The 13,456-nt window shown below is 37.6% G+C and overlaps 1 protein-coding gene across 1 annotated transcript in view; it reads left to right on the top strand.

Annotated features, from left to right (window-relative positions):
- LOC104162375 (vacuolar protein sorting-associated protein 13B-like) overlaps positions 1–13,456 on the top strand; it is a gene marked incomplete at its 3' end in the record, with an annotated part of 153,263 nt that overhangs the window by 1,417 nt on the left and 138,390 nt on the right. Inside the window, exon 2 of the mRNA XM_009701093.1 lies at positions 6,074–6,217. Within this exon, the coding sequence (XP_009699395.1) occupies positions 6,074–6,217 (144 nt within the window). The remainder of the gene's footprint in view (positions 1–6,073; positions 6,218–13,456) is intronic.

The raw sequence follows: 13,456 nt of genomic DNA on the forward strand, positions 1-13,456 counted from the left end.
GTGTTCCTCCTGTGAGTATTCAAGGCCTTTTTTAATGCATGTGTTTTGAAATCAAAGAAGGATTGATCAGAAAGCATTCCAGAGGTCATCTAATCCAGCTTCCTATTCTGAGCAGGGTTGTTACCATCATTATGTCAGATCAGCTTGTGGTTTTCTCCAGTTGAGTCTTGAAATCTCCCATCTTGGTTGTGAAATCTTCCTCTTTGGGTGTTCCAGTGCCCTACTGTGTAGAGAGAAAGTTTGTTCTAATGATGACTTGGGATGGATATATCAAACTTGCTATATTACCTGGTGCTATTAGGATTTTGCTGCTGTCATCCTTATTGTTCCCTTTCAAATAGTTGCACTTTGCTGGTAGGTGTTCCCTATCTTCATCTTTCTCTGCCTAAGTATCAGCTGAGTGCCTAAATATCCAGTGCTGTTTGTTGATGTCATCTCTCTTGTAGAGGCAAATGGTGCTGTATATACCTGTGCTCATGTCTTATCAGCTTAAATGGGGATGTGAATATGCAACGAATGCAAAATTTAGCTCAGCTTCTTTTTTTTTAACCAATATTTGGCTGTGTGTTTATGTGAAATGTAGTGATCTGAATTTGGCCCTTGTTATTCTTTGGGACTTGCCTGGACTCACAGACTGTATTTAGCCTTTGCAGCTGGGGAGCTCCCTTGAAAAGTAAAGTCTCTAAAAATTACCAGTGTATGTTATTTTATTTGGGTTCTCTGACTGGATGGATACATAATATCCAAAGTTAGTCACCTTAGCTGCTCTGCTCTTCTAACATCCTTTCTGTCCTTGGGCTGTTATCCCCAGCCTGGTTCCGTGCTCCTTAACTGGCATGAATGCAGCCTTAATTTCATGCTTTAGGCTTTGGATACAAATGCACATACCCTAGATATCTTTGTCTGGAGCCTTAAACATTTTCAGAGAGTTCTAGCTTTTGTGGAACTGTACATGATTATTTGGAAACATCAGCATAGGTGCCAAACTACCTGGACAAAGCACCTTATAACAGATTTGGAACCAAGTCTATGCTTTCTCCCCTTGTTCCTTGCACTTCAGCTGATGTTAGTGTTCCTGTGTCATGTTGCGCTCTTACGGGTCACCAAACAGAATCCCAGAGAACGGAGCGTAAACTGCTGTCTGCCTTCTAGATCTTTAATTTTGGACCAAGATGGATCCAATACCTTTTGAAATCAGATGTAATATAGTTGTTGACATAGAAGATTTATCAAACCCAAAGAGAATGTTTCAGTACCTTAAAATACTTTGCATGCTCTTACCTATATTTATGTATATTTTATACACTCTCATTAAACTAAGCGAAATGTTATTGCAATAACTCGTAGGGTCTGTCCTTCCTTTGCCTCCTCCTCCCTTTTTTTTTTTTTTTTGCAATATTGGTTCTGTAGTGAAAGCTGAGTACTAGTTTGTACTCAAGTTCAGCCTTCTAGGTACAATGTACCTTTTGTACCTAATTATGTCACTCTTTGAATAGCCAGTTAATTTTATAATGATTATCTTTAGTTGAAGATTAAATCAAAAAAAATTTTGATATTAATCTCTTTCCTATCCTGGATGATTCAATTACTAGAAGACTAAGCATTCCAAGAAGTTTTCCACCTAGGCATGATAACTGGCACATTGTACAAAAGCTACTGCAAGAAAGTGTTTTGTAATTAAACTTTAAAATCAATATTTAAATACTGTTTGGTGGAAAAGCCTTTTAAGCACTCTTGGCAACTTCTGTGTGAAGTTGGTACGGTACTGGAGGTAACAGAAGTACCTATGAACTTGGTAATTAGCTTGTGTGTAACATTTCTGTTGACACAGTGGTACCAAAGAGATAACATGATGAGCTCTTTTTGCTGCTTGTGCATATTTCCATAACATTGTAGCTTATTATGTTAGCTGTTTTACAAACTCAGAAGGGGAAGATGAAGCAGTCTTTGATTGGAAGACAAAGGAGAACTTGATCTAAAGATTATTCAGTTCTATTGTAGTATGGACTTCTCATATCTGAAAGAATTTAGAAAGAAAGAAATATAGAAAATGCTAATGTACTTAAAATAATTTTAAGGAAATTAGGGCATTAAAATATCCTTACTGTAAGTGTCTGTGTTATGTGCCGTGGAGTTACTTGTGAAATGCAGCCTTGAAGGTGAAGAAAAGGTATTTGAGTTAATATTGACGAGGAGGAAACAGTACATGCCTATCATCCTAAAGTCTGGGAGAGTCCTCTGCTTTAGAACAGGAGGAGATTTTAGGGTGAGGGGAATTATGATCATCTAATCTGCAGTCTTGCATGATGTCGGTCAGATATTTACGTGTGAAGCCCAGGAGTTTGTTTTCAGCCATATCATAATTTTTGAAGGATTTATGACGTAAATGTAAAATCTAAAATGTAGAGTCTAATCAGTTGTAAGTACAAAAGGTATATTAAGAATTTCATGCAGTACTTGATGAAAGGGGAAAGGAAGAGGGATAAAAATGGTGCTTGTTATATTGTATTATGATAAGTTACTAAATTTGGCACACAGTTTGTATTGTCTACTGACATAGAACAAAGGTTTCTCTGCATTGCTTTAAGGAAGCTTGCTTGTGCAATTAGTATAATGTCAGACAGCATTTGTATCTAAATTTTGTTGAAAAAGAATTGTGTCTTCTATATACACTGTGCATTTGGTTGTATCACCTCATTTTGAAAGAATTCCTACTTCTGTTTCTTTCAGTATCTTACAGTTAACTAGACAAAAATGAGAATGTGTTAAATCCATCCAGCAAATAGCGGAGAAAGATCTGATCTAGAATGCCTTTTGAAGTAAACTTATAACTTACGCAGTATTAGTAAGTGACATAAAAATATGTGTCTGCAAGTCTGGAAAGGGAATTTATTTCTATTAATAGTGATAGTTTGCTGTCTTGATTAATGAAAGCATTGTCTCTTAAGTTGTAATGTATTTTTAGACTGCATAGTTTTTTGACCATTTATGTGCCCCCCCCGCTGGGGGACATAAGGTACTTTTTCATTTATTGTGTGATCAGGGTAGGAACATCTGTAGCTAAACTGCCCCCTACTTGCTTTTCAGTCACTTAACTAAAACTGTCTGGATTAAAATTTTATTTGTGTTGATTGTAAGCCTAAGGCTAAATTTTTAGGAGAGAGGCTTTTATCTAAAATACTTCGGTATATTAGTGAGTGAGATGAATAAAAACTTTGTAAAAACAAATCAACAACTTTCTTTAAACTGGTTTTATGAGAAAGTCTCTAACTGTCATCTTTTGGCACAGGGACTTGAAATTACATGTGAGTTTGTGTAAGCATGACCATGTCAAGAGTTTCCCTGACATGAGATGGGTGTGGATTTTTTTTTAAACTTCGCTAACAAAAGCTCATTAAACCACAAAAACTAATTTACAAGCTGAAAGCTCTACCTTGCAAAAAACCCAGAGCTATAATTTTGTGTAGTTGTCTTCTCTGAAGATTTTTGTCAGCAGTGAATATTCTTCATCTACCCTTGCAAGAGGAATTTTTTCATAGTATCAGTAGTAAGGCTGAGGAGGTATCAGCTGCAGAATGGAGAGTGTTTCCTTAAAATTGCTCCTATTAGCAGCTGTTGCCACTGTGGTGGTGCTAGGTATCTGTGTGTAAGAATAGTTGACTTCTCATTTGGATGACTGATTAGAGGCTATCTCAGGATGCTAACCTGTCACAGTTGCAATAGTGGTTATTTCAACTCTGAACTTATGACACGGTAACTATTTAGAAAAACAAAAATTTTTAGTGGGCTTTCAAAACATGTCACTAAGATTTGATTACAGTTTTAAGATGTTAAGCAAATAATGACATTAACTATCTAACAGAAATATTCTATAGGTAGGCTTTATAATGTATGTCAAGTACTAAATGCAAAATCCACTTGTCCTCAAATTTTATTCATGTAGAACTTCTGTACAGCTGGGGTAGGTCTAGGGTCACTCAGTGCAGGAAAACAGACTTTCTGGATCCACTTCTAGATGTTTGTCTGAAATTCCCTAGCAACATGCCTGCTTGACCTCAGAGTTCATAGATCTTCTCTGTTTAATTTCTACTCTTTTATAGGAGTACTGAGTCAAAGCATGTGAGTACCTAAACTGAGCCAAGGTTTGTAAGCCCCCAGTTTGCCCAGTTCTTGCGAGGGAAACTGAAGTTCTGAACAAAGGTTTGTGTCCCTGAGTTTACTAAAAAAAACACAACAGTTAAGAACCTGGGGGTGCTGGTTGACAGCAGCTCAATGTGAGTCAACAGTGAGCCCCGACAGCCCAGAGAGCAAACCCCACCCTGGGGTGCATCAAACACAGTGTAACCAGCCGGTCAAGAGAGGGGATCATCCTGCTGTATTCAGCGTTGGTGTGGCATCACCTCCAGTGAGTACTGTGTGCAGTTCTGGGCACCACGATTTAAGAAGGATGTGAAGGTCCTTGAATGCATCCAGAGGAGGGCAACACAGCTGGTGAAAGGGCTGGAAGGCAAGTCCTGTGAGAAGCAGATGAGGGCTCTGGGTTTGTCTCGTTTGGAGAGAAGGAGGCTGAGGAGTGACCTCATTGCTCTCTACAGCTTCCTGAGGAGGGGAAGTGGAGAGAGGTGCTGATCTCTTCTCCCTGGGATCCAGTGACAGGATGCATGGGAATGATTCAAAGCTGTACCAGGGGAGGTTTAGAAGCATTAGGCAGCATTTCTTTACTGAGAGGGTGGTCAGACACTGAAACAGGCTTCCTAGAGAGGTGGTCAAAACCCCAAGCTTGTCAGTGTTTAAGAGGCATTTGGATGATGCCCTTAATGACATGCTTTAACTTGTGGTCAGGCAGTTGGACTAGATGATCATTGTAGGTCCCTTTCAACTGAAAATATTCTCTTCTAATGGCCAAAACTATTGCCCAGCATCTAGGAGATGTAGATTCACTTCTTTCTCAACCTGAGAAGATTCACAGCTATAGTTCCCAGCATCTAAGATGAAGAATCAAACAGCAGGCTATAAGGAACTCCAAGTGAAGACATGTGTTGTTTTTTCCCCATTAAAACTTTAAACCTTTATAACCGAAAATGTCAGGGTAGGAGATCAGAAAGGTAAGAGGATATATCATCATTGAAACCTCATCATTAGAATACTTAATATTGAGAATGCTGACTTAAAACTCTGACGTAATATCAAACATTGTTTCTTTATTTTGCACTAAGCCCTTATTTTCATTATTCTAAATCTTGATTTCTAGTCTTGGGACCAGATGTCTAGCCTCACTGTTCTGTCTGGTCAGCGTTAGGTTCAGTGCTTCCCAGGGGATCCCGCGAAGCTCCTGGGGAAATTTCAACACTTTGTACCCAAAGAATTTATTTAAACCTTGGCACTTTGCGTGCAGCGAGTCAGCAGCAAACAGAAGCTGGCTTAGTGGGGCTGTCGGATAGAGGTGTGATCTTTGCATTGACTGGGTGGAGTGCCAGGCATTTATTAGCTTTTAAAGCGGTGTGACATCCACATTAGGCCTTGGTGAGGAGGAGTCTGGTTTTGGCAATGAAGAATTTAATAATTTTATATTTACCAAAATTTGATGTGCATTGGGCAACAATGGGCCAATTTTAAGAGCACTGAGGTCTTAACAACTCAAAGTACTGAAATATTTTAGAAGATAGTACCTTGCTGTGGCTTTATCAGTGCTTCTTTAATTCCAAATTTGTGTTCTTCAGAATAATGCAGGTTGCATATCAGTTTAAGTATTTACTTTCACCTGGCTCATTTCTACTTGTCCATTCAATAGTGACACATTTTGCAGTAGCTTCCTGTGAGAGAGGTGGTTTTAAACTGTCTTTTATTGTCAAGGACATGGTAATCCAAATGTCTCCTTTGAACAGACTAATTGTAATGTAAGTGTGCAAGTGATTATAAAGCCAGTTGCTAAGCCTCATGGCACACTGCTGATTTGGGAAAGGAGAAAAAGGTTTGGCTTATGTTTTGTGCTAGAACTGTATTTTAAGTTACAAATATGACTTGAATTTTGATATATTTCAGTAGTTAATTCACCACTCTTTGTTGTTGTTAGGAGCTGAAACTGCCGTTTACTTTTTTAAGTGGACATATTCATGAACTTCGGATTCATGTGCCATGGACAAAATTGGGATCAGAACCAGTTGTCATCACTATCAATACAATGGAATGCATCTTGAAGTTAAAGGATGGAGCTCAGGTAAGAAATATGATGAATGCTTTTCTAACATTGAAAGGTTGATGAGAATAATAGCTTCTATAGGTCACTTTCTTTAAAGCCATCTGAAGAATCAGGTATGTAAAGTTGCGGTCCCTGTTATTTTCTGAGAGGCTAGTGTTGTTCTCATCATGGCTAGTATCTTCCTTTATGGTTATTTTTAATTCTTTATTTGCCGTAGCTGTGTTTTTGCAGTTGTAAAAGCATGTTAATAGTGCTCTGCCAGAATTTTCCTGTGACTAGACAATAAATTAATTTCAAGAGCAATATAGCATCCTGTGTACTTCCAGCTTCTGCCTTCCAAGAAGGAGTGCTGATTCCTTGAGATAGCCGTGAGTGGCACCACTGAGCATTGGGCACTTTTCAAAAGATGTGTTGTTATTATTGAAGAAGTGCTTTAAAGATCCTGGAGCGTAATTCTCTTTTCCCTTTAGAAGTTATAGTACTTGCTTGAGTGTACTTGCAATATAATTCCTTGCAATAATATTTCCATTATGGTGTTTCACAGGGTCAGGAAGGATATCCCTCTGACACAATGAAGCTGAAATATGCAGTGGCTTGATTTTGTTATATGCCTAACTTAGTTAACAAAAAGTACTTGGATATATTAATGTTGAACTTGCTTTTTTAGTCAGTGTGTCGCTTTAACTCTAGAGAGGTTTTGTGTTGTTTTGTTTTTTTAAAGCCTTGTTCACATTTCAATTTGAACATGGAGTCCTCCAGTTATGTTAAGGATCATGCAAAAGAAAATTCCAATTTATGCAAAGCTGTCAAGTGTTAGGTGTAGGGTGCTTGATGAGCTGTTAACGTTTAACATCAGTAATGAGCTATAAGCCAGCGAGAACATTGGAAAACACTTTTTCATTATGTTTGATATTTCTTGTAATATTCTTTTACAGTTCCAGAGCTAAAAGGCTTTTGTTACTGGAGTAGAAATCTCTAGTCCTAGGTACGCCACCCACAAAGCATATTCTTGCATTCTGTAGTTACACTTAATCTGTGTGCATATGTGCACATACACACATGTATGCACACCAACAGCCAAATGCTGAGTACTTTTCCAATGTTAAGGTAAGATTTCGAGGCCAGATGTTCCCTGAGAAATGTGTTTTAGAAGCAGCAAATTGCAACTAATTGTAGAAGTTGCAGAAAAAGATTTGTAACCCGTGACTTTGTGCAACCCAGAACTAATATTTGATATTGGACCATGCAGATGGCTACTGCTGGAATGATCAGATTTCCTGCTTGCATGGTATTTGAAACTTAAATTTTGTGGTACATACAGCAGGAGGTCAAGTGTCACAAATGTAAAGCACTCTCAAAACAAGTATTTGTTACAGATGTTTAAGAATCAGAGACAAGAAAGCATTTTTGGAAATTGCAACTGACATTTGAACAAATTATTCAGTGGTATGTACACTCAGGAGGGTAAAATTTGGGTCTGTGCCATGGAAGGATTATCTTTGCCTAACAAGAACATAAATGAAAACACTTTTATCCTGTTTTCTGAGGATATGGTTTAAGAAGATGACAGCTTGAATTTTATTTCTTAAATTACTATTTGAAAATGTCTTATAAAAGAAAGTATTTTGACAAATTCTTGTGTTCTGACTTCCAGTGTGACAGTGTACTGGCTAAAACCAATTGTCAAAAATCTTTAATTAGTGAATAAAAAACCTGAATGAAATAAAATATTTCTGTGGAAAATGGTAGTAAAATGAACTTTCTTGGCAACTGTTCTGCCAAGAACTTCATATCAATGAAGAGTATAATTAGCAGGAAAGTTTAAGTCTCAAATTGATTGGCTTGATCCTGCATTTCATTCCTCAGGTGAAACCTCTAATGAGGATGTGTAGTTTCACCTGAGCGAAAAATAAAGTTTCTGACCTCAACTTTGTGTGATGTGTATTCTTTGGAAAGGGAATATTTCAAAGAATGTTTATTTTGAAGGTGTATGAGGATTAAAATACATGGCATTGTCTGAAGCTGTTGTCCAGTGGACCCTACAGATTTTTGTGAGCAAAAAAACTCTTTGTGTGTTTTGGAAGAGTGTCAGCCCTCTGGGAATGCTTTTGTACATCTGTGCTTTACTTTGATGCTGTGTCATTGGTAGTTCAATTTCAGTGTTAGCTGGGTGGGTTTTTTTGTTTATGCTATTGCAGCATCTCCTCAGCTGAGATAAAAGCTTGCAGTAGACAATAATGGCTCAACTTCTAGTTTTATGCTAACAGTCTCTTTTTCTAAGCAGAAATGTTGTGTAAGTGGTAAGTTCACCCAGTGATGTACAAAATCCATGGTGTAGAATTAGTGAATTTTGAAGGTCATTGTTTTTCCCCTTGTTTCTGTGCTTTTCTAGTGTCCTTTCCTTCTCTACAGGTGATACTACCACTTCTAAAACCAGAATGTTAAATAAACATAGTTACTTTGTAAGAAAATAAAACTTAAGTGCATCAGGAACAGGACTTTGAAGGGATTAAAGTGGTGTTCTGTTGAACATGCTTTGTATGTTCTTTTGGTTATGAATTTGGTCAATGCCAGTAGTTGAAGTAGAAACTGGGTGTGAGGCATTTTCCATTGCTTTTTAATGTCTGTCAGCTTAATGCAACTGTGCCTGTTTTTTTTTGCTCCTGGGTGTAATCTCTACAGCACTGAGTTTTAACTATTACCATTTATAGTGTTATCAAATTCATGAAATATATTGGTAAGTACAATTTGAAATGTGTTCTTGCACACTTAAATGTGATTCTGAAGTTGGCTTAACTTGTATTTGTTAAGTTATAGTAACTCACTCCCATGAGACTGTTCTTAATGAGTGTTATGTATTGTTTTAGAGGGTGGTTAAAGTTCAATATTATATTCTTATTACTTATACCTATATATTAAATCTCAGGACTTTTATATAGAATTTAAATCTCCTTGCTACACCTCTGTTGATGTTCTTTTTCCTCATAGAGTTTTTGTCCTTTTTTGTGTCCTGTGGTACCGTTCTTAACTTTTTTATTTTCTATCCAAATTATTTTTTTAAAAAAGGCTATTTGAAGTTTTTTTTCATTTCTTTTGCCTGCTCCATGCCATAATACCTCTGTGTTCAAACTAGAGGATTTAAATTCAGAGTGTGCAAATTGGGAAGGACAAGCCTGTGTCTGTTTCCTTCACCTTCCTGACATTGTAACTAACCACAGACTAATCTTCTTGATGTTCAACCTTGAATTCTGTGGTTTTCAGTCTTGGAACTGACGCAAATGAGGAGATTCAAGGAGAAATGTATTATCTATATTACTGCTTCACTTTTGAGTCCTTGCCTTTAATTAGGACACAGTGCATCAGGAATATGCTGATGTATATGAAGATGAAAACTCTGTCTACCCCAAGGATAACTAGTTATGGAATCAGGGAAGAGTGTTAGATACAAGCAATTACGGGGCACAAGAAAACCAAGTAGTTGTTTGAATCAGCATACAGACAATTAAGCACTGTTCCTTTTATGAGGCATTACAAAGAAGGTTTTGAAGGAATATAGTAACTTTGTGGGCTATTTTCCCCTGTTTCCATAAGCATGACTGTCAGAATAGCAGACACATTCTTATCTGACAATCAGTAGAGACTGCCATCAAAGAATGCCGAAAGCAGAAATTGATCTTGACTGGGAAGTGATTGAGATGGTAGATAGGGTGTGTAGACAGGTCATGAAGGACTTTGAAAGTGAAGACAGAAGGCTTATGTTTGAGGGTGTAGTTATATAAAGTTTTTGCTTAGATGGTAAAGCTAGCTCCAGGTATGAAGCAGTGCTTTGCTGTTTTTCTCCTCACCTGGGTTGTAATTCAATTGAATGTGGCTGTATGGATAAATGGTGTGGGTTTTTTTTTTCCATTTGAGTGTATACATATGCTGTTCAGTGATGGCAAAAATATGGTAAGACTTGAAGTCAGAGGACTAACAGTCTTTAGTGGCCCACCTTTCTGCTTTTCATTTGCTCATCTAGAAGCTCAAGGTCTTTATTTTTAAAATATTTTCATTTGGTCCTTACTCATTTTCATAGTGGTATCTTTAGTTCAGTAGATCTGATACTGAGCTTTAACACTTGTTTGCAAAGTTTAAGCTGAAGATTATATCGAGAGCTGCTCTACAAGAAGCAAACTATGTCGTCAGCTAGTGTTGAACCATAATATCAGGTTAATGATGAATATGAAATTCATCATTAAGCAGCCAGTTCATGCTGCTTTTATTTGTGTTTTAATAGCTTAATATAACAAAGGGGATTTAATCTGTTTCTATGTGTGTGTGCATACAAATCAGTGTATATATAAAGTAACAAGAACAGTTTTCTATATTTTTTAATTAAAACAAATTGCTTTGTGTAAATGAGACTTTAAGTAGTTTAATCTTTTCCAAAGGTTCAGGAAGGTTTGGCAGAGCCTTTACTTGGGTTTGATGCCATTTTCTGTCAAGAACTCCAGTCTGAAGAGTTCTTATTTTTTCTATGAAATGTTCGATGTGAAAAGAAATGTTTTAGGTAGGAGATTCTCTTTCAAGGATATTATCTTTCTAAAGGAGAAATACCATGTCCTACAAATCTCTTGCAAAAACATTTAGTAAACTTATTGATTCAATAGAGGAAGCAGTAAAGGCAGGCTGCAACAGCTGCTAGAAAAGGCCTTGCAGCATTTGGTTCAGAAACTTGTTGTCTTTATTTCCAGTGTTTTCAAATGGGTGCCTGAAGAGGAGATACTGAACAGCTTTGCTTAAAGCTGGATTAATATTCATACATTCTAGCTGAGCAAGCAGGAGTGGCCATGTAATTTACCTGTTTTTTCCTACTAAGCACTTTCATATGAAAAGACTTTAAAAGCAAGGTATCTGACACTTTAGATTGCAGTAATGCTGCTTTCAAAAGAAGAAGTTGCCTTTGCTGTGAACTTGTTCAATGATGCCTGCGGACACTTTTCTTTATACTTCAGCTGTAGAAGTCGTTCCGCTGCCATTGTGTTGCCTCAACCTGAATAGCTGGCTTGCTTACCTAAGTGCCTGTTGCCATGTTAGTAATTTTGGCCAGTTTTCGTGTGAATTTGTCAGCATGTTTCTTTTTGAAGCCCCTTTCAGGGCTAAGTAATGGTGATTCCAAGTGTCTGAAACTGATTGCTGTGAAAAGTAGGAGTGGTCCCACTTGATTCCTTCTGTGCTTGTGCCTGGTTTCTAAGAGAGCTTCCAGTGTTGGTGTGCTGCTGACAGACAAAGATAGAGGGGCAATTCTGACCTAATCCTAGTACTTAGTTTGGGTGAGTGAGCCTTGCTTTTAGGTGTTTCTACTAAAGAACAAGACTTTGGATAGTAAGCACTTTTGCTTTCTGTTCTGTGGAGTACTGGGTGACATCTTCATCGGCTGTGCTGTACCTGGATCCTGAGAATACTCATAGGGACAAGGCATGATAAACTGTCCCATTATCTTGAGAATACATATAACTGCTTAAATGAGAAGGATCTGACTAAGAGGATGCTTTTCTGAGCAGCCAAACAGTGGATAACCAAGCAAGATGGGGAATCTATGACAGCCCCCTGCAACCGAACTTTCTGGTTGTTGTCACGATAGAAAACTGGGAAAATGTTACACTACACATGAATATGAAAGATGTAAACAAGATATGTTTTCCTTCCTTTCTACCAGCTTGTCTTCTGAACGCTCTCTCTAGCTGGCTGAAAATTAAGTGCTTTTTAGAAAGATTTAAAACTTGGTTGTTTCATTCCTTGAAATATTTAGTACTGCAGATGTCAACATTATACGTGTTTAAGAAGCTAGGTACACTGTGTCAGGCATGTTTACTGTGGTAGCAGTTTCAGGAACAGAAAAACAGTCAAAAATGTAGTTGGGGCTGTATTCTTACTAAGGAACTCAGATTTTTGAACGCAGTTCATTTCAAGAGGGATGTTGTCAAAATGGTTAACGATTGGACTCAATGATCTTAAGAGTCCATTCCAACCTAAATGAGTATGTGATTCTAAAATCAACCTGGTAATTAAAAAAATGTGTTGAGACTGTATAACACCAATGACTTCCAATAGGTATTTTTTGTGTTCAAATGGATACACTTTGCAAATTATAAGTGTAATGAAGAGAATGGAAGGCAAGGGTATGGCTCCCTGTTGGTGTAGGTGTTGCAAGATAAGGAAGCTGCCAGGAGCTGTGTGTATAGTTAGTTTTCTCTTCAGTGCCTATAGCAGCTGGGGCAATAGTATTTAGCAAGTAAATGCTGCCTTTTCTCAGCTTGCTTATTTTCTGAACAAGACCTTCTCTGTGTACCTCTTTGTGGTGTAGTTCAGATCAAGTTTGTGCTTTTGAAGAAATCTGGCTGTCTGGCTTACTGTGCTTTGACCTCCATCATGGAGTGGTCTCAGAACTAATGAGCTGAATCCTTTTTGGGTGAAACTAAAAGGGAAATGTACTCCAGGAGCATTGTAATGTGCTACAACCGCTAACTGAAATGAATGAGAACAGTTGTCTTGTGTGAGTTAATAGAATCAATATTCTGTGATCAACAGCCATGGTTTGGTCTCAGATTAGGAGCATGGTGAATCCCACTAGACCAGTTGAGTTTTTTTTTTTCACAAGTTGTTTCGGCTGTCTAAGTTGAGGAAGTCTATGTCTAACCCCCATTTAATGCCTGCTTCTCTGCTTTTCATAGTTAGCGTGTCTGTGACAATAATAATCTCACAAAACATGTAATTATGGACATGGTGCGAGCACCACTCTTCCCCTCTCCTGCCTTATAAAAGCGCATCCCTCTAGCATTTTCTGAGACTGTAGTAAAGTTATAAGTTCCTCTTATCTAAGGGTTCAGGAAAAAGTTTACATGGTAAGGAAGCAGAATCTAAGCTTCCAGAATGATAGATTTTTATCACCCTGTTGATTTTTTATAATGATTTGGGTAGCAAACATTCTGCAACGAGTGTGGAGTTGCTCTCTCGGAATGTAATTTCTCTTGAACTAGAAGAAAAAGGAAAACTGTGATAGTCAAGCAGGTGCCATATTACAGGCAAATACCAGCACTTGATATCTATGTATTTGGCATGGACAGGAAACAGCAAATTAGTACTTATATCCTACTTCCAGCAGTGTCTTGAACTCTGTATAAACAGCAGAACATTCTGGTATGAGATTGTCAAAAAGACTTCAGAGTAAATTGGAAGAATTTTAGGCATATGAGGATACAGTGATTAACAAGGAAG

This window comes from Cariama cristata, unplaced genomic scaffold (assembly GCF_000690535.1).
Source record: "Cariama cristata isolate BGI_N322 unplaced genomic scaffold, ASM69053v1 scaffold6670, whole genome shotgun sequence".
Taxonomy (NCBI): domain Eukaryota; kingdom Metazoa; phylum Chordata; class Aves; order Cariamiformes; family Cariamidae; genus Cariama; species Cariama cristata.